This window comes from Physella acuta, unplaced genomic scaffold, assembly GCF_028476545.2.
Source record: "Physella acuta isolate Inbredline_101_S28 unplaced genomic scaffold, ASM2847654v3 ptg000604l, whole genome shotgun sequence".
Taxonomy (NCBI): domain Eukaryota; kingdom Metazoa; phylum Mollusca; class Gastropoda; family Physidae; genus Physella; species Physella acuta.
The window spans coordinates 981,021-1,003,978 of record NW_026732123.1 but is presented as its reverse complement, the minus strand read 5'-3'; the positions used below and the strand labels follow the sequence as shown (position 1 = coordinate 1,003,978).

The window sequence follows — 22,958 nt, the reverse complement described above, 5'->3', positions numbered from 1 at the left end:
ACAAGCTTTTATTATTCAATCATACAGAATGTTCCAGTAAATTCCTATGTCATTTATTTTGTGGCAGAAGTGAAGAAATGAAAAACTGTATCAGTACCTGGGCTCTTTGCTTATTGTTGGAAATGCGCACACGCCACGACAAAACAGCTGGTATCTGCGCCGGGTGCCCACAATCTCAAAGTTCATCGTCTGGTCAAACTGTCCAAGGTCATCTGAGAGAAACCTCAACTTTAACTTAACTTCTCCATTAGCTTGTACAGTCCATCTAAAAATGGTCAGTCTGTCGACACAATTATTAGACACATAGTTAACTCTATGCACACAATCATTATAAAACTATCACAATATTTTTTGCTTCTGACTATTGCTCTGTTGAAAATCTATGAGTGGGAAAAATACATTATATACATCCACTTATATTATTAGCATCTGTTAAATATTTTCCTGTTTGTTTTTCAGAATTAGCTTTTCCTTGATTAAAATGTAATTTATAATTAAAATACAATAATTCTGTCAGTTCATAAGTGGCTGTAAACATTTAATAACATATTTTTAAAGTGTTCATGTTTAAACATACAGCAACATATTTAAAATGTTTAATCTTAATTAACACTTGTGGCAGATGTAACATAAACAAAACTAACTTACAAAATGTGTGGAATAAGATTTAACATATTTAAAATGTTTAATAATAACTGACACTTTTAGCAGAGTAACTAATAAACAAAACTAAGTAACAGCCTGCGTGGAATAAGATTTAACATATTTAAAAAGTTTAATCTTAACAAACTGACACTTATTGTAAAGAAACAAAACTAACTTACGGCTTTGGTGGAATGAGATTTTCAGCAGTAGGCTGAGCACCTTGTTGCCTAAATGAAACAATCTTGATCAAAACATGTTCTAAAGCAATACAAACTGACACTTGTTTAAATATACTTTAATAAAGAAATAACTACATTTTAAAAGAGAAGGAAGTTATAAAAGTATTTAGTAAATAACTGTTTTAAATCTTCATTTAAAAACAATTTACTTATACTGATTAAATGGTCTGAGTTACCAAATATTTTAAATAGAAAAGAGAAGTTTGTTTTGACTAAAGTTGAGAAAAAAAGCCAAATCTGTTAAGTAAGACTAGGTATCAATAAGACTAGGTATCAATAAGACTAGGTATCAATAAGACTAGGTATCAATAAGACTAGGTATCAATAAGACTAGGTATCCATAAGACTAGGTATCAATAAGACTAGGTATCCATAAGACTAAGTATCAATAAGACTAGGTATCAATAAGACTAGGTATCAATAAGACTAGGTATCAATAAGACTAGGTATCAATAAGACTAGGTATCAATAAGACTAGGTATCAATAAGACTAGGTATCCATAAGACTAGGTATCAATAAGACTAGGTATCCATAAGACTAAGTATCAATAAGACTAGGTATCAATAAGACTAGGTATCCATAAGACTAGGTATCAAAAACATCTCACGCAGGATCATCAGCAGGAATTCCTCCTTCGGAAGTTGGTGAGGCCGCTTGGGCCACGGAGTTACGTCGATTTTTCTTACGCTCTGCGCTCCGCTTCTGCTCTGTGCTAGTTCTTCCTTTGTCAGCACCTTTACCTCCTTTTTTAGCATTTTCTTCCTTTGACAACTTCTCTACAACGGCTGCTTCTTCCTCTACTTCTTCTTTTGATTTTTCTTCAATGCCGACATTCCTAACAGTGTGAAGAATCATTGTTTTAATCAAAATTAAGTCTGGTGTACATAATCAATTTCTGTAGCCTATAAGATAAGATATTAAACTGAGTGGATACAGTTTTTTTTAAGTCTTTTGTTTAATTCTGTAGATAATACATAACAGTTACTTTAAAGCTTTTGACAGTTCTTTTGAGCAGAGGAAGAAGAGTTTTTCTGCTAGTCTGGTGAGTGCAATGACTTACGGGTCATCAGGATATGCAGCAATGAAGGTGTAGCCGCCTCCCATCTCAGGCAGTGGAGGTGGTTTTCTCTTGACTGGAAAAGGTATGACTGCAAAAGTAGCAGGTGGTGGTATTGGTGGGCCCTGGGTGCCGAGACCTAGCCCATCCAAAACCTGCAGACACACAAGTTTTTTTTTTTTTTAAATTTACAGAAAAATAGTTCCTCATTATACAAAATATGTTGATTTAATTGAATGTCAATGAGAAGAAAAACATTTTTTTTTACAATTGTGAAATAGCAAAATGAAAAAAATTGCATTTTCAATCAACATATTTTTGTGCTATTAAAATTTAGAGCAGAGAGGGGAAAAAAGCAGATTCTTAAGAAAAATTAAAAAAATAAAAATTATCTCAAAAAATTGTAATCGCAAGATTTTAATATGTTCAAAACAAAAAAAAATGCTTAAAAAAGTTTAACCCTACAAAACAGAACAACTGCATTGATACATTTTTAATTAACAAATCTTTAAGAACTTTTCAGTTGTAGTATACCCTACATATTGAGAATTGTATTAATATATTCAGTGTATAAAATCTAATCAAAACTACATTTAATTCTAGCTCTAAGTTTAGTGCTTTTTAATAAGGAAGGTAAAGCTAGCAAAAGAAACAAATGCAGTAGCAATGCAGAAAGACAATTAAGAGAAGTGCAGGGCTTATTCCATGGTAACTCACTTCCTCTTTTGTTGGGAGGTGTCCTGACTCTAAAAGCATACCATCAAATAGGAGGTTTTCATGAGATAAAGTGGGTTGGGGGGTCCCCTGTTCATAAAAATAATGCATGTGTTAGTGCTGTTAGTGCTTATCTAAACGAGCTTATAAGGGAAGTGAGGTAACTACATGAAAGCACACACAGAAATAATTTAAAGATTTCATTGCCTCATTTTTTTCTATAGTTAGTAAGCTACATAATTAAAAAATTTGAGAGAGAAATCAGTACACTTAAAGTAAGACAATTTAAATCAATTAATAAAAGTTAACACATATAATTAATACTGTGTCAAATAAAAAATAAAATACCCATAGCTAAACAATTAAAAAGCATTTATCACATTTAATATTTCTGTATTATGTGTTTATAAACCTAAATATAGCTTAATACAATTAACATAAAATATTCAATACTTATTGTCAACTGCAACACTAAAGTATGTTGACCATGTCAGAGATAAATTCAAACAAATTTTAGAATTAACAGCACAAAATGCAAATAAATAAACAATGTTAACTGCAAAAGACAATAAAACTTCTCCATTGTTGAAACAAAAGCCCAGCAAGGGCTACATACTTCTGCATCACCAGACAGATACATCTCAACTTCTTTCAAAAATTTGATTCTAGAGTCTAGGCTTGGACTCTTGGTATTGCTGTTGTTTTGGCTTCTATTCTTAAAAATGAGATTTCTGACAACAGTTAGATAAGTATCACTGGTTGTGATCCTGGTGTTACGTGCTCCAAAAGGGCAACCAGCGATTATTTTGGCTTTTCTGAATTCCATTGGCCAGTCTTCTAGTGTACTATATCTGGGGCGGAAGGACTGGTTTATATTTTTAGAAGTTGAGGCCAAACGTTTACCTGCTTTGATCCTTCCTGAAATCTGAGATATTTTGTGGACAAACTAGTAACTAGAGATTTTAAAAAGGCCAACAACAAACATAATGAAAAACATTAGATTAGAATCCCCAGGAAAGATGAAAGTAGGTAAGACAAAATTGGAAAAGATCAACAGTCAGTGAAGCACAAGCAGCTAGAATGTCATGGACTCAACTTGGAGGAATTGCTGAGAAATGGCTGCCTAGTGCTACTCAATATAAATTACAAATTAAAAAAAAAACAACTAGATTTTATCTGAATATCTATTGGAGTTCATTATCTACCTAGTACTCCTTAACACAGACATTTTAATAACTTCAGATTTTATTTATTTGATTGTTTACAGTGGTTTCAGTCTAAGGATATATGCTGGGTGGATAAAATATAATGACAAATTAAAACAAAGTTATGTATTTATGGTTGATAACATTAACTTAATTTAGATATCACGAAAATGAAAATATATGACTTATGTTTATGTAATTGATTCATTTGTAGTGAGTTTTCTTGCTAATTGTCTGTCCTTTTCAGTCCTTTTGGATGAGGGGTGAAAATAAAACTTTTATCCTGTGTTTAACTTCATTGATAAAACTAATTGGATATTTACGCACAAAATGGAGAATCCAGTTAAAGATGTTTTCATTTACAAAGCCAATGATTGCAAGCTGATTTATATTTATTTTTCTATATAATCAGACTTAAAAAAAAAGAAAATCTAAATAAGTTGTGGACATATAGAACAACAGCAAAAAACTTTTCAACTAGTCACAGGATTCAAATAATATCTAAATTAATAAGCAGCTTTGGAAGACTTCATAATTACAAGTACGATTTCAATGAATTTGTGTTAATTAATTTGCCTTGCTGAATATTATACGAATCCTGTTTCTAAAGAAGTTTTAATGTATAACACAATAACATTAAATTGAACTAGAAGAAAGAAGTGTATAGACAAAAACATTGATATAAAAATGTCCATATGCATGTTTGTTTTAGTAGACTAGTCAAGTCACAAATGTAAACAATTCACAAAAAAGTGATGATATATTCATTTATTTAAAGGGGAAATAAGAAAAACAACTGTTATCACATGCACTTTTCTAATCTAATTTAAATTTTGTTTTAGATAAATGTAATCAAGCGATATTATTTTTATAAAATAATTTCTTTCAAAGTAATTAAACAGAAAGAAAATGAAAAGCCACTTTGAACTGAAGTTATGAAGTTGATTTTTTCTTATTAAACGATAGTTACAAAAAGGAGAGGATAGCTCTCATTTCAAAATTGTCAGCCTGTTTAATTTCAATTTACAACTAAAATAGTGGATTGAGAAGCCAGATATCAGTTGTGGAGATAAGAACATATCAGGTGAATAAAGTTGTCGAGCAGAAGCTTATGCATCAGCAGAAAATATAAGTTGAAATATTAAAAAAAAAGTTTGCCTAAAGTAGCATTACTTGCCTAAGTTGTTAATTACATAGTGAATAAAAATGTAGTCTTAAAATATTTTTACTTACATCAGTTGTGGACGGCAAGGTATCTAAAATTCGTTGGTACAACATGACAATCCTTTCACCACAGTCCACAATAATGTGAGGGACACCAACCTCATCTTTCTTCTCTTCCTCCACGACTTCTTTCTGCTCCTCAGCCTGGGCAGACTGGTAACCATTTAAAAAAGGTGGATGAGATATATGAACTAGACAGCAGATTTAATGAACGTTCACATAAAATTACTAAAACTAATATATAATTAATTAGCCAAGCATTTTGTATGCTAGTTTTACAGCCAAAGTCAAAAGATTTCATGAAGTTATTCAAAACACTTCTCAAACCACATGTGAAAAATAGTTACATTCAATTCAATCTCATTTTGAATATTTAACTGTAAAAATATATGCATTTATATTCAAGCATAGATTTTTATTCAACTCATTTGATTACGAAGTATTTTAATAAAGTTGATTGTCTTCTTTACAAATCTGCCTATCTTATCATAAACAAATCTGATAGAAAAAAATGTTTTCTTTACTAACCTCCTTTGCAACTTTTTCAGCCAGTTCCCTTTCCATTCTTATTCTCTCGACTTCTTTTAGCTTCTCCTTGTCAAGTTTCTCTACAAATAATAAAGGGTAAAAATTTCGAGTTTTGGATGAGGTCAGTAAGTAAAAAGTGGGAGTTTTGGATGAGGGGTAGAAATAAAACTTTTATCCTGTGTTTAACTTCAATACAAATATTCTGTTTTCAACAGTAAAATGTAAAAAGACTATTTTGTTTTAGACAACAGTTTCTTTTTGGTAGATTCGCAAACAATTTTTAATTTTTAATAATGCATTGCAAAAAAAAAAAACTTCTAAAAGAATTTCTAAAACAACTTAAAGATTGGGCGTAGGTTTTTAATTAGTTAACAAACCATTTGAAACATACAAAATCAGAACATAGTAACAAAATGTGTATTCACAATCAGTGTTGACTGAAGATTCTAAATTTTGAACTCTTATCTAACACCTAGCTAGGTTTGCTATGCATTGCTGCCTGATATGTGGTGAGAGAGGTTCTAAACAGCTGGGGATTGCATTGGACTAAAACTAACAGCAGTCACTAAACACATAAACTCTACATCTCCTGCAAGAGTAACAGCATTAACTAGTTATTGTTCTTTACCTATTTTAGTATTCAAAATATAAATTATGCTACTGGTTTTAAATCAACATTTTTTTACTACTGCTTTAAAGTTTTCTGTCAGGGTAACTTGAGCTGTGTGCAGTCTAACCATTTTATGGACACCTTTTTTTTTAATTATGAAAAATAAAGAATGTATCTTTGAAGTGCAAAATTGAGTACTTAGCATGAAACTGAATGGGTCCAGGTAAAAAAAAACAACAACCAAGAATTGAATGCTTACCGTCATCTTTGGTAAAGAGAGAAGCTAACAGATATTAATTGAATTAAAGTTAATTATTTAACAAATGTCTTACTCTTGGACACAAAGGAAGAAAGTTTTCAAACAAGAGTTATAGCGGGAGAGTAGCATTTATCTTTCGGTTGCAATCATATATAAAAAAGGTAAATTAAAATGAAAATCTTCTAACTCTTCATCTGCTAAATCAGATAAAGTATATAGTATTGTACAATGTAGCATATGTATTAATTAACCACTCATTAACTTTTAGTAATTAGAGGAGTATTCTTTTTATTAAGTTCATTTAAATATAAATAAATTACTGTGATTAGAGAGAATCTGGGTATATAAATAAATTACTGTGATTAGAGAGAATATGGGTAACTATCGTTTATTACAAGTAATTATATGAACCATGCAATACAAAACTATAATTTAAAGTATATATTTCTATACCTTTTGATTTCCCTTTTCTTGCTGATAGAGATGTCTCTTTATGATCCTCATCAGATTTGTCTGATGGTGTGTTGGGGCGGCGTGGCAGAAGGGAAGTCCTGTCCCAGAATTCTAGTAAATCTTGAATGTCCTTCTGGTAGGTTTCGAATGTACGAAATCTGACAAAAATCAGTGAAGTAACCATTTGAAATGACCAAATGCCCAGCATATATAGACAATTTAAATAATATTATAAACCAAAATAAATTCAAACCCAAAAGGTTGCCAGACAAAGAACAAAGTATCATTTGAAATCTTCTAAATAGTACGGTCAAAGCTATTTTGTCTAAAAGAAGTAGACCCTACTTGTATTGTAATATACATATGATTATTAAGAAAAATACCAAAAACTGTAAACTTGTTATTATTACACATAAGACAACGCAGCGGTTAAAACTGCAGAATTACACACAACAAAATTACCTGCTCATCAAAAGTAATTCAGCTTCTTTGGCCAAATCTTTCACTTCCTCAGCTGAAGATGAAAGTTCAGTGCCTTCTTTTTTCCCCTTCCCTTTCTTCTTTCTGAAAAAAATTTTTTGTTCATTATTGAAACTGTTTAGTAGAATCCCAATAATTCTCTTAGTTTCTAAACTTATTTTATATTTTTTTTTTAGAACTAAAAATGAAATAAAAAGCAAATATAAGCAACAAACCAAAGTTACAAAATTTTCTTAACTAGTTGGACTAGTAAATTTTCATCTGATTAAAAAGGAGCTAGCCCTTTTAGAAAAAATTGTCTGACTTAACTTATGTTCTTCTGCTACACTGTCCAACTTTTCACGAACTTATTTTTTTAAAAATGTGTCTGACTTACTTGTGTTCTCCCAAATAGTCCAACCTTTCACAATCAGTGGAGTTAGAAACAAATTTAAAAATTTGTGTCTGACTTACTTGTGTTCTGCCAAATAGTCCAACTTTTCACAATCAGTGGGGTTAGAAACAAATTAAAAAATGTGTGCCTGACTTACTTGTGATCTTCTGCCAGGTTGTCAGACTTTTCACAATCAGTGGGGTTAGAAACAAATTAAAAAATGTGTGTCTGACTTACTTGTGATCTTCTGCCAAATAGTTCAACTTTTCACAATCAGTGGGGTTAGAAACAAATTAAAAAATGTGTGCCTGACTTACTTGTGATCTTCTGCCAGGTTGTCAGACTTTTCACAATCAGTGGGGTTAGAAACAAATTAAAAAATGTGTGTCTGACTTACTTGTGATCTTCTGCCAAATAGTTCAACTTTTCACAATCAGTGGGGTTAGAAACAAATTAAAAAATGTGTGTCTGACTTACTTGTGATCTTCTGCCAAATAGTTCAACTTTTCACAATCAGTGGGGTTAGAAACAAATTAAAAAATGTGTGCCTGACTTACTTGTGATCTTCTGCCAGGTTGTCAGACTTTTCACAATCAGTGGGGTTAGAAACAAATTAAAAAATGTGTGTCTGACTTACTTGTGATCTTCTGCCAAATAGTTCAACTTTTCACAATCAGTGGGGTTAGAAACAAATTAAAAAATGTGTGCCTGACTTACTTGTGATCTTCTGCCAGGTTGTCAGACTTTTCACAATCAGTGGGGTTAGAAACAAATTAAAAAATTTGTGTCTGACTTACTTGTGATCTTCTGCCAGGTTGTCAGACTTTTCTGTTAGATGAGACTCTGGTCTATCAGATCCAGTGCCCTTGTCTGCCTCTTGTGCTTTAGAAAACTGTGCCTTTGATGCTACCTTTCCCCCTGCTGGTGTCTTCTTGTCTGGAGCTGGTGCTGTACCTTTCTTACCCTTCCCTTTCTTACTCCTAGTTTAAATACAATAACACATTGTGTCATTGCATGATTTACTGCTTTTTTTGTTTTCTTTAAATATTATGTTTATTAAAATAACATTTTACTTTTTTTATAACTACAGATTAGTTATTGCATTTTTGTTGTTAATAACTTTATCATTTTAGAGACGCATACATATATATGGTTTATAAAACGATTGTGTTATACTTTTAAATTATCATTTATTGTGTAACAGTGGTAAAGAGACACATTTCTTCTAAACAAAAAAAAATCTGGTTAAAGTTTTTACTAAAAAAGGCTGTATAAAAACATACTTTTCTTCTTCTTTTTTTCTTTCCTCTTCTTCCCTTGCTTCTCTCTCAATTCTTTCACGTTCTGCTTTCTCTTGCTGTTCTCTGATCACAAATTTAAAAAATTAAATGTGAGATTAATTAAAAATAATTTTCAAAGCAAATTAGTTGTTTTTGCAGTTAGTGCAATGGGTGCTCATTTTTTAAAAAAAGCATAAATATTTGTTACATAAAACATAATAGCTGGAGTGGGCAGAGATTGTAAATTAATAGTCAAGTACTTCTTTATTCTCTCCTTCTTAAGATTCAGCCTTTTCAAGTCAATCCTGGCCTTGATATCTTCTGGGAGAGCATCATATTCCTCTTCATCCATCTCCTCCAGCCACAAGAGCTCTTTCTCCTCTTTCAGCTGCTCTTCCAATACTACAAAAAAGTAGGTCAAGTTAAATTTATGCAAAAAAAAAAAGATGGAAAATAATTCTAAAATAATAAAAAATTCATATTAAAGCAGTGCTTTAAACATGGGGTTGTTTTCTCATTCTCATGTAAAGAAAGGATTCAGTACTTTAAAAGCTCATGAAGATTGTAGTTTAAAAGTTCCAACCTTTCTCCTCTTGTGCTCTCTTTTCTTGCTCTTTGAGGACATTGTAGTCCAGCTTCAAGGTGACAAAGTAAATGAATCTCCTGTTGTTCAGAGCCTTCAGGATAGCACTGGCAGTCATGAAATAATTCAGGGAAAACAACGTGTCCAGGCCATCAAACACAACACCTCGATGACAATCATTTAGCTGGAGAAACACATTTTAAGTATTTTTCTTAAAATAAGTTAGTGAATGAATTTAATAAAAAAAAAGCAAAAAATTAACAATTTATCTTCTTTTTTTTTTCAACTGATGACAAACACAAGTGGAGAAACAGCACTGTATTTATTCCTTAAAATAAGTAATTTAAATGTAGGTAAGCCTATATAGTCATGTTTTCTTTTTGAAATAAAAAAAAAATGTCAGATAGCTTATGTTGAGCCAAGTGTTAGCCATACCATTATTTATGAACCAAGGTAAAATAGATGGACCATTAGGTCTGAAAGGACACTTTACTTCTACTCTGTGGCAATATCATACTCTGACATCCTTTGACCAGTTGTGGGTTTAATTGTAAAACAAAATAAAACAGTCTACCTGTAATCTCTCTGCCAAAATTTCCACCAACAGCTCATCAGGTAGGACACAAGAGACTAAACCTTCCTCTCCAGCAACACTGGCACTGATGCTTAATTTTCTAGCGACTGGGGCAACAACAGGTAACGGGCTCTATTTCAGGTAAAAATAAAATGTAGAAAAAAAATGTAGAAACAAAATATTGAATACTCAGCATTTATAAAATGTCCCATCAATTAAAGAGTATGAATAATGCAGTTTAAACAAATCAAAAGTCAAATTATTATTTTTTTTTACATAATTTACTCTAAGAAATGTTTCAAATTTTGTTGGTCTGCATAAAAATTTGGATAAAATATGCTATAGAGCATGACTTACAGTGGCGCCCTCTATTGATGAATTGACACCAGTATTCTTACTAAGTGTGGATTGCTTTTCTTTGTTCTTTTGCTCCATGATGGTGCTTGTCTTACGGTTGGAACCCATGGAGGTCCCAGCTGCCCCTGCTGGTTATATAAAAACTCAGATCAACACACAGAACCAGAAGCAGCACAGAAATCACTGGCTCAAAATTGTTTTAAATTTTTTTAGAAATATGACAAAAGTTGTTGAATACATGCAAGTACTGAAGGAAATTATATGAAGGAACTATTTTACTTTTCTAATTTTTATACTTCTCACAAGCCTGAGATGTTGGAAAATAATTTAAAATAAATAAATTGGGAAAGACAAAAAATTTTGATTGGATAAATACAAAACAAGCAAGATAACTCCAACAAAAACAAAAATCTCACCAGCTCCTTGTGTATGTGCAGTGACCTGCTCCACACTGAGCCCAATTTTTTTCTCCATCTCCACCTGTTCCAACTCTCTAATCTCTTCTGATTTTCTCTTGGCAGCCTCCATGCACAGCTCTCTGGCCCTCTGCCCTGCAGGGGTGTTGCCATTGGCAATGGCGTCACACACAATGCCATCAATTGTCAATAGGGCCGCCTCATAATGCTTGGCTAAAGAAATGGCAGTGCTAGTTTTTCCTGGGGAAATTAAAAGTAAGGTTGATGAAATGATGGCAGTGCTAGTTTTTCCTGGGGAAATTAAAAGTAAGGTGGATGAAATGATGGCAGTGCTAGCTTTTCCCGGGAAATTAAAAGTAAGGTTGGTGAAATGATGGCAGTGCTAGTTTTTCCTGGGGAAATTAAAAGTTAATGAAATGATGGCAATGCTAGTTTTTCCTGGGGAAATTAAAAGCTTGATTGATGAAATGATGACAGTATTAGGTTTTTTGATGGAAACAAAAATTACATAAGAAATATATGTATTACATGAGCAATGTATGTAAGCTACAGCACTGAAGGTTATAATTAAAATATCAAGAAATAAATCTGAAAAATGATGTTGTAAAATCAAGTCTTTGTCAGATTAATCAAACCTTAGCAAATATATGTTGTCATTGAGTGATGGCGAGCTGAAATGTATCTGAGTTTATCTATTAAAAACTAATTAGATTTCTCAGAACATGAAAAATAACGTAATGACTATGATGACATTTAAAGTTGCGTGAGAATAGTTCTGTTTCATGTTTTTCCTATTAAATTACTTATGTGTGGCCAAAACCAATGTTAAATTTCATTGATGAATTCATGTCTCATGGTTGCTGCAGCTTTAGATATTTGACGAATTCATGTTTTCTGGTTGTTGCAGCATTAGAAATGTGATGAATTCATGTCTCATGGTTGCTGCAGCATTAGAAATTTGATTAATTCATGTTTTCTGGTTGTTGCAGCATTAGAAATGTGATGAATTCATGTCTCATGGTTGCTGCAGCATTAAAAAGTTGTTTCAGCAAGAGGCAGAAAGTGTGACAACTTACCAGAGACTGGGGCACCATGAACAATTATAGCGATGCCTCTTCGGTTTCTTGCAGCTTTCCCTTCAGGTGTGAGGTCAATGCCCAGGTACCTGGCTATAGCAGCAGACACAGGTGTAATCTCAAGCTCTCCCACCCCCATCATCCCAGTAGACGAGGCCTTCAGTTTATCTGAAATAAACCAGAAGAGGACATTATTGGTTAGTTGATTTAATTAATTAAAAAAACAGCTTCACGTATTTTAAATGTAAGAACATTGTTCCATAGAAGTCTTTTCAGGCTTTAATGCAGTACATAAAAAGTTACAAAATGCAAAACCATTCATTTGACACAAGCTTGCACAATAATTAAAATGTTAAGTGCAATTTAGAAGAACGAAAAGACCCCGAAAAAAGTGAACAGGATTCATTTAATGTCAATTTTTTTGTGAGCTAGCTGATATATAATACTTTAAATATTTTAACATTTCAGTCTAATTAGAAGATCAATGAAAAATTATTCTTTCTTCGTCTTGGTTCTCAATTTTAATATTAAAGGAATTTCCTCCAATATGTTATGTACCATAGGGTTTGTTGACTTTTGACTTCCGCCTGCTTTTGTATATACATCCATAGCCTTTGTCCATCCAAGAAAAATCTACAAGACAGCAGTTGTTTGATTTTGAAGTTTTCTCTCCTACTAGGGTTGCTGTCCACAGCTAATGGGCCTCATCTGATCATCTGGATCCAAACAGAAGCTTTTTGGTAAGCAATCATGTGCTCTCCAGCTCTACCATGCAGTTCCCCACATATTCACTTCACAAATATTTTACCATTAGAACTAAATAGACATTTAAAACCACAATGAATGGAAATGTGAACACAAACCATTTAAAAGATCATCTTTTCTCTCTTTGCTGGCAGCTATAGCTAACTCAGAGTTGACACCTTGTTTTGATGGCTGTAAAACTGGTTCAGCTGGGGTCACATCTCTAACCGCTGCTTCATTTTGATTTTCATCTACAGATTCAGCCTCTTTTTCTGAGTGAATAGTACAAAGACTGATATACAGTACTATAAAAGTGTGTACATTAATACAATGTTGCAAACTAAATGAATCAGTAGCGTCACTATAAAATGTTGTAGAAAATGTAAGTTATTATTATGATACAGGTTTTGTGAAATGAAGGCAATTAATTTTAATTAGAAACTGTAATCAAAATGATATTGGTTTTATGAACTGAAGGCAATTTTTTAAAGTTAGAAATTTTTTAGTACCAGCAGCCTCTGCTTCTTCCTCTGCTCTCTTTTTAGCTTCAATGGCTTCAAGTTCTCTAGCTTTTTCTTCCTCTTCAAGCTTTCTCAGTTGATCTATTTTAAAAATGTATAATACAAATATTTATCCCACTTGGGGTACACAATATGAATATAATTCCTTTCATCTGTCCTACTTTTATCAGGACTACATGTTTAGAAAATAAAAACAAAGTGAATATATGTTTAGCTTTGATTTCAAATACCTTTACATTGTCTGGTTTACAAACAAAAAACTTACTTGTAAGCATCATGATGATTAGAGTCACCTACACATTTTAAAAACTTTCCTTAAAAAAAACCCATCTCAGTTAACTTGATCGAACCTGTTTCTGTGATTTAGGCACATGAAGGAATAGTGTAGTCAGCAATACGCCTATCCGTATTTTTTTGCCCTAACATGAGTCAGGTACCCATAAGAGCTGGGTGGTCTCAGGGATGTTCTAAGAATTCAAGCCAGGGATCCAAACTCAAGACTTTTGGGCAAGCAACTGTCTGCTTTACCATCCGACCATGCCACTCCATAATAAACCATCCAGATGGCTAACTTATATTAGACAGTTTAAAAAGACAATATATGTTCTCTGGATTTTGGTATTTAGTGAAACAGGATGAATTTACCTTCATAATACTCTATCAGTTCAGGTGGGAGCTTGCTGCCCACAGGGCGAGGTGGAAGGAGAAGTGTATTGAACTCATCATATCCTCTCATTAGTCGCAAGATCTAACAGAATTTAAGAACATATGTGTACGACATGATACAAAATATCAAACAATAAGTGTACAATATCTCACAGAATATTAAAGAATAAATGTCCTAGATCTTACAGAATTTAAGACCATAATTGTAAAAAATGATACATAAAATCAAACAGTAAGTGTACAATATCTTACAGAATATTAAAGAATAAATGTACTAGATCTCACAGAATTAAAAACAATAAATGTACAAAACTGTGAGAATGTACAAGATGTGTAAGAATGCTAGTAAAAAAATACACATCATCATTGAGAATGTAAGGAAATAAAATTATGGATTACTACAAACAGAAGAAATTGGTGTAAAAATTGAAACTTTAATAACTAAATGAAATAAATATAAAAAGCCCATCACCAAAAAATATGTAACTAACAATAAAGTGAAATTCATTACCTTTTCTTCCTCTAGATAGTTGGTATCAAACTCTAAGGAATAGAATTCAATAGGGAATGGACATGGGTTTTTGACAAGAATCTCCTGGTCATCTCCAGGACTGTGGGGCAGGATGGGTCCAAACTTGACCACAGAGCGGTCAAACTCAAGCCTTGGTTCCAGTCCCTGTCCGTGGCATAGCAGGAGAATGCGCTGACTGCTTTGTGCTATGCGGATTGGGATTCTGTTCTCATAGAATTTCTGTGGTAAAAAGATGGTACAACAGCCAGTAACTACTTTAGTCTTTAACCATTTGTATAATATTATGATATAAAATATTTTATTGTTAATAGAGCCTATATAAAAAAAAAAAAAAAAACACCAGTAACAATTCGCTCTCTATTTCAAAACCAAGAGTTTTTTATGATCACTTCCATACAGCCCAGACACAAATCTCAAGATTTAAAAAAAAATATAGTATTTTTTGTTTTAAGCAATTGATAATGAAGTGTAGAGATGAATTTGAAATGAATAAAGATGTAGAAAAATATAAAGAGAATGCGCAATTAGCATTAAGCAACTGCAAATAATATTTTATTGTGGTCTGCATTTAGAAGCCATATTGCCAATATGCTTATCTCAACAAAAAAAAAAACAACAAAAAAACAACCTAACAAATTTTAAAATGCAAGATGGTTTGACTATTCCTCTTACTAATAAACATACTGAGCACGAGGGAAAGAAAATGGAAAAGTACGCCCTTTGAAGCCATAAAGGTGAATAAGCATTACCTAATTTTATTCTGACATTGAAAATATTGCTAAACATTTTTTTATGAAAGACTAAACTATATCAATTTTTGTATTATAGTGTAATGTTAAAAAGAAAATTTAAACTCAAACATAATTAATGACCTTTAAAGAACTTTACCTCTTCTGTGGGCATGAATTTGACCTGCACATTTATTCTCTGTCCTGGCATTAGCACCCCAGTAGGGGGCAGCACCTCAAAGATGTGAGATTTCTTTTTGTTTTGTTTCATCTTACGTCTGAGGTGCATCGGGACATGTTTGTCAATCTGAATCAAGAACAATATAATGGTGCTTCATCCAAGTAAAAACAATGTTTAACGCAAACAGAGTTAATCACTGATGCTTACAAACCCAGTAAAGACAACCATCCACCAATGTTCACAACCCCACCATCCACCACCAAAACTCACCTTCTTGCTCTCATCTGGTGGCACAGAGTTCCACTCACACTTGACCATCTGGTGGTTGTACAATGTTTACCACCCCAGCAACTACCACCATCCACCACCAATGTTTACCACACCACCATCCACCACCAATGTTTACCACCCCAGCAACTACCACCATCCACCACCAATGTTTACCACACCACCATCCACCACCAATGTTTACCACACCACCATCCGCCACCAATGTTTACCACACCACCATCCACCACCAATACTCACCTTCTTGCTCTCATCTGGAGGCACAGAGTTCCACTCACACTTGACCATTTGGTGGTTGTACAACTGGATGGTGATGACCTTGCATTCTCCACACTTGACCTCATCAAACTCCAGGACATCCTGAGACACCTCCAGGTCAGGCATGGTCACATGGGCACGCAGCCGCATGTTGACCACCGGCCCATGTGCTATCTGAGATAGGGTCAAACACATGAAGGAAATCTCAAGTCTCATACGCATTTTTTTTTATTTTAAAAAAATAATTTTTTGTTAATTACTATTTTCTTATGTTTTACATTAGTTACAAATAAGCATTTTATCTTTTTCCAAAACCTTGTAGTGAATCTTTTGACATATGTTGATATTTCCATATGTTAAAGTTTATAGTTTATTTAAATACAACTTAGAGTGTTGTGTAGGATACTTTTCTGATATTATTACAATGCCTATTTGCTTTGTAGCTCTTTCACACCCCCCCCCCCCAACTCATGTTTTGTACTAATTAAAACTGAGTTGTTAAATTAAAATATCAGACAAAATATTTTTAGCCCACACAAGACTTGCTAACCACTTACATTGATTGGCACAACAGTTTCCACAAATCCAAGGTGCAGATTAGCTCCCCTTGGGTCAAAGCTGACAACAAAGTCCAATGTCTCGTTATCCGGGGCACCCGGCAAGTTGCGGACCCTGTCCAGCTCAATGTGGAACCCAAGCTGGTGGATGTTTTCTCTCTCTAGCTTGAAGGACACTGGCATCCAGCCAGTGTTGGTCACTCTCACAACATGGGTCCTCATGGCACCGAGGACAACGTAGCCAAAGTCCAGCAGGTATTCTGGTAGGGTTGGCCTAGGGACAGAAGTAATTATCACTAATTAATGACAACTTAATAACCAAAATCCAGAAGTTATAAACAGAGGTAATTATCATTAATTAATGACAACATAATTATAGTCCAGCAGGTATTCTGGTAGGGTTGGCCTAGGGACAGAAGTAATTATCATTAATTAATGACAACTTAATAACCAAAATCCAGAAGTTATAAACAGAGGTAATTATCATTAATTAATGACAACATAATCAAAGTCCAGCAGGTATTCTGGTAGGGCTGGTCTAGGGACAGAAGTAATTATCATTAATTAATGACAACATAATTATAGTCCAGTAGGTATTCTGGTAGGGCTGGTCTAGGGACAGAAGTAATTATCATTAATTAATGACAACATAATCAAAGTCCAGCAGGTATTCTGGTAGTGTGGGTCTAGGGACAGAGGTAATTATCATTAATTAATGACAACTTAATAACCAAAATCCAGAAGTTATAAACAGAGGTAATTATCACTAATTAATGACAAAATAATTATAGTCCAGCAGGTATTCTGGTAGGGTTGGTCTAGGGACAGAGGTAATTATCATTAACTAATAACAACATAATCAAAGTCCAACAGGTATTCTCATAGTGTTGGTCTGGGAACAGAGTTAATTACCACTAATTAATGACAACATGGCTTAAAGTCCAGGTAGTGTTGGTATAGGGACAGAGGTAATTATCACTAATTAATGACAACTTAATAACCAAAATCCAGAAGTTATAAACAGAGGTAATTATTACTAATCAATGTGCTACTCTATAAGCAACCAGTTACAACTATTGAAATCAGTAGTGTCATCAGGTGGGGGTGCCAACAACACCAGTTGATACCAAAGCAAAATACAGCTTATTTTAATGAGAATCTGTATATCAAGTTAATTTAATACCTAATTTAATTTTTATACACACTGGGTGTCACCCAACCTAGTGACCCCCCACTGATGTAAATATACTTCCAACAGTTAATATTATGCAGTGACTAAACCCTTCTCTAAAGGCTGAATTTTTATAAGGATTAACTAATACCATAAATTATTTCTATTGATTAAAATAAATAGCTAATTATCCACAAACGTACTTGATTTTTGATGAGAACAGCTCTGAGGCACAGAGTGTTGCAGTAGAGTCCACCTGAGGGAGGCTCTCCCCCGCCTCATCCACTGATGCCAGCAGCAGCTTGGTGAAACTCTGGTTCTCTCTGGCATAGTCTCTCACTGCCAGCCTCTCCACTTCCATCAGGATCTCCAGCTCTGTCGGCTCTCTCACCTGAACAGGTAAGTCAACAATAATCCGATAAATCTCTATCCAGTGGATATAATTTATGTGTAAATATTTAGTTACCAGATGAAGAAGTGTGTTTAATTTTTAAAGAATAATTAATATTAAATGTGATATAATTTTATTCGGCTAAATTAAAATGCTGTTTGGAGAACAATATTAAAACAAAGCACAAAGCAATCTCTGCGAGTTAAGAAAGACAACCATGAAATCCTTCTAAACCAGGAACTCTAACTCACATGATCCCCAGAGTTGTTTCCAGACTTATCTCCCCTGGCCGAGTCCTTCATCTCCACCCCGCTCTCATCAGCTGACATGAGCTTGACCAGCTCCTCCTCCTCGTCGCTGTTGTCTGCCTGCACCTTCTTCTGCTGCTCCTGCTGCTGCTTCAGGAGGTTGGTCAGGTTGTATTTGGCCTCCTGCAGCAGGCTGTTGTACAGGCCGTCATCGTCTTCCAGTCTGGGCAGGTCCAGGGATATGCGGGGGAAAACACCTGGGGAATTGAACAAAACATGTAAGAAAATATTCAGAATAAGAGCAGATGCTTTGGCTGACTGCTCTTACATAGACACAGCAGGGCAAGAGAAAACAAGGGAGGCTAAAATAACATAAAGAAGATCAATGGTGAAAGAGTTGAAGGAAAGTGGCATAACATTCAAATAGGCAGAGGTTATAGCTAGAGACAGGACAAAATGGTGCTCATCTATTGATACCTTGTGCATCAAGAGGGAAATAATAATTGATAATGATGATCTATGTTTTATAAGAACATATGCTATATAACAAAACAAAGAATATAGCTAAGCCCACACCTAATTTATGAGGCAGTTAAAAGGAGATAAATCATCATTCTAAATATCTGAGCTGTTTGAATTTAAAGAGTGGCATTCATTCAGAAATTACCACCATAGATATAAAAACAAAATAAAATTTAAAATAAAATTAGTAACAACAGGATTTTCAACTGCATTTTTAAAGGGATAGTACAAAACTAAAAACTAGATCAGGAATTGGATTTAAAAGTGGAATAATATAAATAGGAAAAGCTCCAACCTTCTCCGCGTAATGTAATTGTGTCTGGTTCAAAATGGGCGACTTGAATCTGGAATGTCTTTTCAAATATCTCTGGCACGCCAGGCAAATATTTTATTTGGATTTCTTGTTTACAGAACGGCTCAACATAGCCCTAAAGTTGGATAACAAACAGGAAATTTAGAGGAAATAACACAGGGAGTCAGGTCAGTGAATACATTTTAAAATATCAATACAACTTACAGAGTGGGGTATAATGATGGGTTGTCCTGGCAGAGGGCGCTTCTGTAAGGCTGGATCCATGTTGATGCCAGAAAACTTGAAGCCAACTTTGCCAGTGTTTACCAGAGTGATGCTGCTTGACCCAACATGATCATACATCTGGACAGAGAGACAAATATAATGAATTAATTCATCAATCATGGTCAAACCAGTTCATTAATTTATCATGGTCAAACCAATTCATTAATTTATTTATGGTCCAAACAATTAATTAATTCATCATGGTCAAACCAGTTCATTCATTTATTTATGGTAAACCAGTTTATCCATCATTTATCCATCATGGTCAAGCCAGTTAATTAATTTATCTATAATTGTTAATAATGCCATTTATTTAATTTTTAAAACTCGGATAACTGTATAGACAGTGTGGTAGAATGGTACAGTATAAAACTGACAATCTGAAAGTCTCAAGTTCGGATCCCAGACACAAGTCCCTGATGCAACCCAGCTCTGATAGGTACCTGACTCATGGTTAGGGAAAGTAAAAACAGCTGGGTATAGTGCTGACTACACTATCCTTTCATATGCCAAGTTCACTGAAACAGGGAACTCTACTTCACCAGCCCCATGGACCATAAGGTTTTGAAAGGATACTATAATTGTTTACTTTATTATATAGTATATGCTTATACAGTAATCAATAACTGTGTAATAAATGTTTCAACGATATATTTCTGGTCCATCTTTTTAATGTGTGTATTACAGGTACAAAAGAAACTGCTGTACCTGTTTCCCAAGGTCAATAGCTTGTGTGTCAAATGTATATTCCAACAGAGAGGCCTCCCCAGTCAGGGTCAGTTCATATGTTGGTCCTCCATTCACCTCGCAGATAGCTTTCACTTTCCCCCAAATATCTGTGTGCCCATAAAAGGTGAAGGTCACCTGCTCTGTGTCGCCAGGTTGCAAGCAGCCATACAATGGCAAGATGTCAAAAACCTGGCAATAAGAATAAGAAGCTCTTTTGCTTACAAAGTTCTATTTAAATGTGAAACAAAACGTAAGCAAGAGTAAGACTATTGATTGTAGAAACAATCTACAATGAGAGGCATTTTATTCTATTTGATTATTTATTCTATCCACTGTTGCTCAAGTATTTTTTTAAAAAAGTTATTTATTGATGTACAATCTTACAAAGAAATGATTTTACAAAGAACATTTAATTAGAGCAGTATATATTTTATTTCTGGGTATCAATATTTGTTTTTTTTTACTTTGGCTAGGTGAATTTGACTATGTGACAGAAAAATTATTTCTGATAGTAATATTTCATATTTATAATAAACAATGATCATGTGTATCTACACTCATTGATGTAAAGCTGAATGGAGCATATGAGCATACACATGGCCCTAAACATGGATACATACATAAACACAAACACTGATATACACTGACACAGACACAAAACAAACTCACAAATAGCCAATCAATTTTAGTCCTCTTTTAAAACAGAAATCACAACAAATGCATGGATCTTTTAAATACTACAATCAATCTACACTTAAGTAGGAATTATTGTCTTATATATGTTACTGATAATGAAAAAGAAGAGATGGTGTAGGTGACTCACTTCTTCCACTCCAATGACTGGAGCAATGTCTTCCTCTGTCTCCAGCAATGCAGTCAGCACCCTGTTGGCCATCAGTGCTTCCTCTTCCTCTTTCTTCAACGCCAGCTGGGCCAGAACACTTGACTTTCCTGACCGTTTACTTTTTTCCTTTTTCTCTTCCTGATCCAGTTGACCCTTGAAAAAAATATTCAAAATTCTCATAACTAAAAAAATTTTTTTTATATATTTTTTGCACTACTGTTTAAAACCTCAGACAATAATTTGGAAAAATAAAACATTATTTTGATTCCAATCCAGTATTATTTCGGTTGTAGGTTAGTGGTGTTTTACATTCCAGGTTTGAAAACTTAAACTGGCTATATAAAGTGGTATTTGAATGTCATTTACGACTGGGAATTTTTAAAAAATCAGACAAGTAATTATCTTAACAGGTTGTACTCTCAAAGAATTATTTTAATATTGTTGTTAAAATACGAGATAATAAAAACTTGATTTTGTGTCACCTTTGTACAAATGTGATGAATTTATTGTTATTGATATGTCTGTCTATACAATATTGGGGAAAAACAAAAACAATTTAGTTTTTTATCATTGTCACATAGTTACCAAAAAAAAAACAACGAATAAAATGTTTAGGCATTAACAAACAGCAAAAGTGTGATACAAAATCTTTCATTGACACAGTAAAAATATTAACTAAAAAAAAGTAATCATGGTTCTCATTAAGTAACAAACTAAATAGGAATTTCCAATGATATGGTCGTAAAATGGCAAGGTAACATAATTATTTAAACTAAATACTGTAGCAAGCCTGTGAGTAATCCTATAGTTGCACTATTAAAACTCAACACTGTATAAAGTTGCTTTTTTACCTTTTCTGGAGCATCTTCATCCACTGGAGAGATTGGTTGGAGATCAACCTCATCATTTTTATTGTCATCTGAGTTTGGAGTTTTCTTTGTCAGTGTAATTTTATCAGTTGGCTGTGTTACATGATAGTAAATTAGGCCTCGTTAACTTTATATAAACCTTAACATTATCTAAAAGTCAATTTTAACAAACAGAAAAACAAATATTGAAGAAGAAAAGAATTTAAAATTTAAAAAACTATTTTTTAGATTAAATTTTATCTGTGATATTTTTAGACATAAATTTGTATTCATAATTTTTTTTTCCTCCACCCCATTTACCATTGATTTAAGTTAATACAAGGAATCAAACATATTAGCTTTTTTCTTAAAACATTATGTTTTTTTTTTATTATTTGCGCTACAAAACGTGACATTAACAAGTTACTAATTACCTCAGGGTTCATAGGGTCAATAACATCCTCAACATGATCTTCCTCTGGCCCTGATGCCTCCTCATGTTGTCTTAGTTCATCCTCCTCATCCTCTTCCAGGCCTGAGTCCTCTTCATCGTTCACACCTGCATTGTCCACACCTGAATCTTCCCGGGGGCGGATAAACTTTTTAATTTCTGTGTTGCCATCTCCAACAAGGAAGGACCAACGATAGCATACCTGGCAAGAATAATTTAACCACTGAAAATAGCACACCTGGCAAGAATAATTTAACCACTGAAAATAGCACACCTGGCAAGAATAATTTAACCACTGAAAATAGCACACCTGGCAAGAATAATTTAACAACTGAAAATAGCACACATGGCAAGAATAATTTAACCACTGAAAATAGCACACCTAGCAAAAGTGAATTAACACATTGAAGAAAGGACACATGACAATAATAAACAAGACTATTGTATGTTGATCACCCTTGAATCAATTCTTTTAGAATGTATATTTAAAATAAAATAGCGATCTTTATAAAAAAAACTCCAATACAACTTGAGTAAGATGTTCTGATTAAATGAATAGTTATATTAAAATATATTGAAAATTAATATAAGGAGAGCTGAATTTTAAAAGAAAAGGCCATAATTACCA

General features: G+C 33.4%; 1 protein-coding gene across 11 annotated transcripts in view; it reads right to left on the bottom strand.

Annotated features, from left to right (window-relative positions):
• The window catches only part of LOC131947658 (hydrocephalus-inducing protein homolog), a 70,714-nt gene that overhangs the window by 33,482 nt on the left and 14,274 nt on the right, over positions 1-22,958 (bottom strand). For 6 of the 11 annotated variants that reach the window (XM_059308900.1, XM_059308902.1, XM_059308903.1 and 3 more), the window contains exons 10-43: positions 22,314-22,532; positions 21,883-21,993; positions 21,011-21,184; positions 20,167-20,376; positions 19,399-19,536; positions 19,177-19,309; positions 18,363-18,616; positions 17,924-18,111; positions 16,550-16,823; positions 15,975-16,166; positions 15,426-15,572; positions 14,517-14,756; positions 13,985-14,087; positions 13,328-13,420; positions 12,938-13,090; positions 12,075-12,242; positions 10,999-11,238; positions 10,583-10,710; positions 10,226-10,357; positions 9,652-9,835; positions 9,329-9,470; positions 9,072-9,152; positions 8,586-8,771; positions 7,398-7,499; positions 6,936-7,093; positions 6,483-6,506; positions 5,614-5,693; positions 5,095-5,238; positions 3,273-3,581; positions 2,660-2,746; positions 1,946-2,097; positions 1,493-1,720; positions 825-872; positions 98-280 (exon numbers count right to left, since the gene is read on the bottom strand). In XM_059308900.1, coding sequence (XP_059164883.1) covers positions 98-280; positions 825-872; positions 1,493-1,720; positions 1,946-2,097; positions 2,660-2,746; positions 3,273-3,581; positions 5,095-5,238; positions 5,614-5,693; positions 6,483-6,506; positions 6,936-7,093; positions 7,398-7,499; positions 8,586-8,771; positions 9,072-9,152; positions 9,329-9,470; positions 9,652-9,835; positions 10,226-10,357; positions 10,583-10,710; positions 10,999-11,238; positions 12,075-12,242; positions 12,938-13,090; positions 13,328-13,420; positions 13,985-14,087; positions 14,517-14,756; positions 15,426-15,572; positions 15,975-16,166; positions 16,550-16,823; positions 17,924-18,111; positions 18,363-18,616; positions 19,177-19,309; positions 19,399-19,536; positions 20,167-20,376; positions 21,011-21,184; positions 21,883-21,993; positions 22,314-22,532 — 5,405 coding nt within the window. The remainder of the gene's footprint in view (positions 1-97; positions 281-824; positions 873-1,492; positions 1,721-1,945; positions 2,098-2,659; positions 2,747-3,272; positions 3,582-5,094; positions 5,239-5,613; positions 5,694-6,482; positions 6,507-6,935; positions 7,094-7,397; positions 7,500-8,585; positions 8,772-9,071; positions 9,153-9,328; positions 9,471-9,651; positions 9,836-10,225; positions 10,358-10,582; positions 10,711-10,998; positions 11,239-12,074; positions 12,243-12,937; positions 13,091-13,327; positions 13,421-13,984; positions 14,088-14,516; positions 14,757-15,425; positions 15,573-15,974; positions 16,167-16,549; positions 16,824-17,923; positions 18,112-18,362; positions 18,617-19,176; positions 19,310-19,398; positions 19,537-20,166; positions 20,377-21,010; positions 21,185-21,882; positions 21,994-22,313; positions 22,533-22,958) is intronic. The other 5 variants (XM_059308909.1, XM_059308907.1, XM_059308898.1 and 2 more) reach the window with 4 other exon arrangements.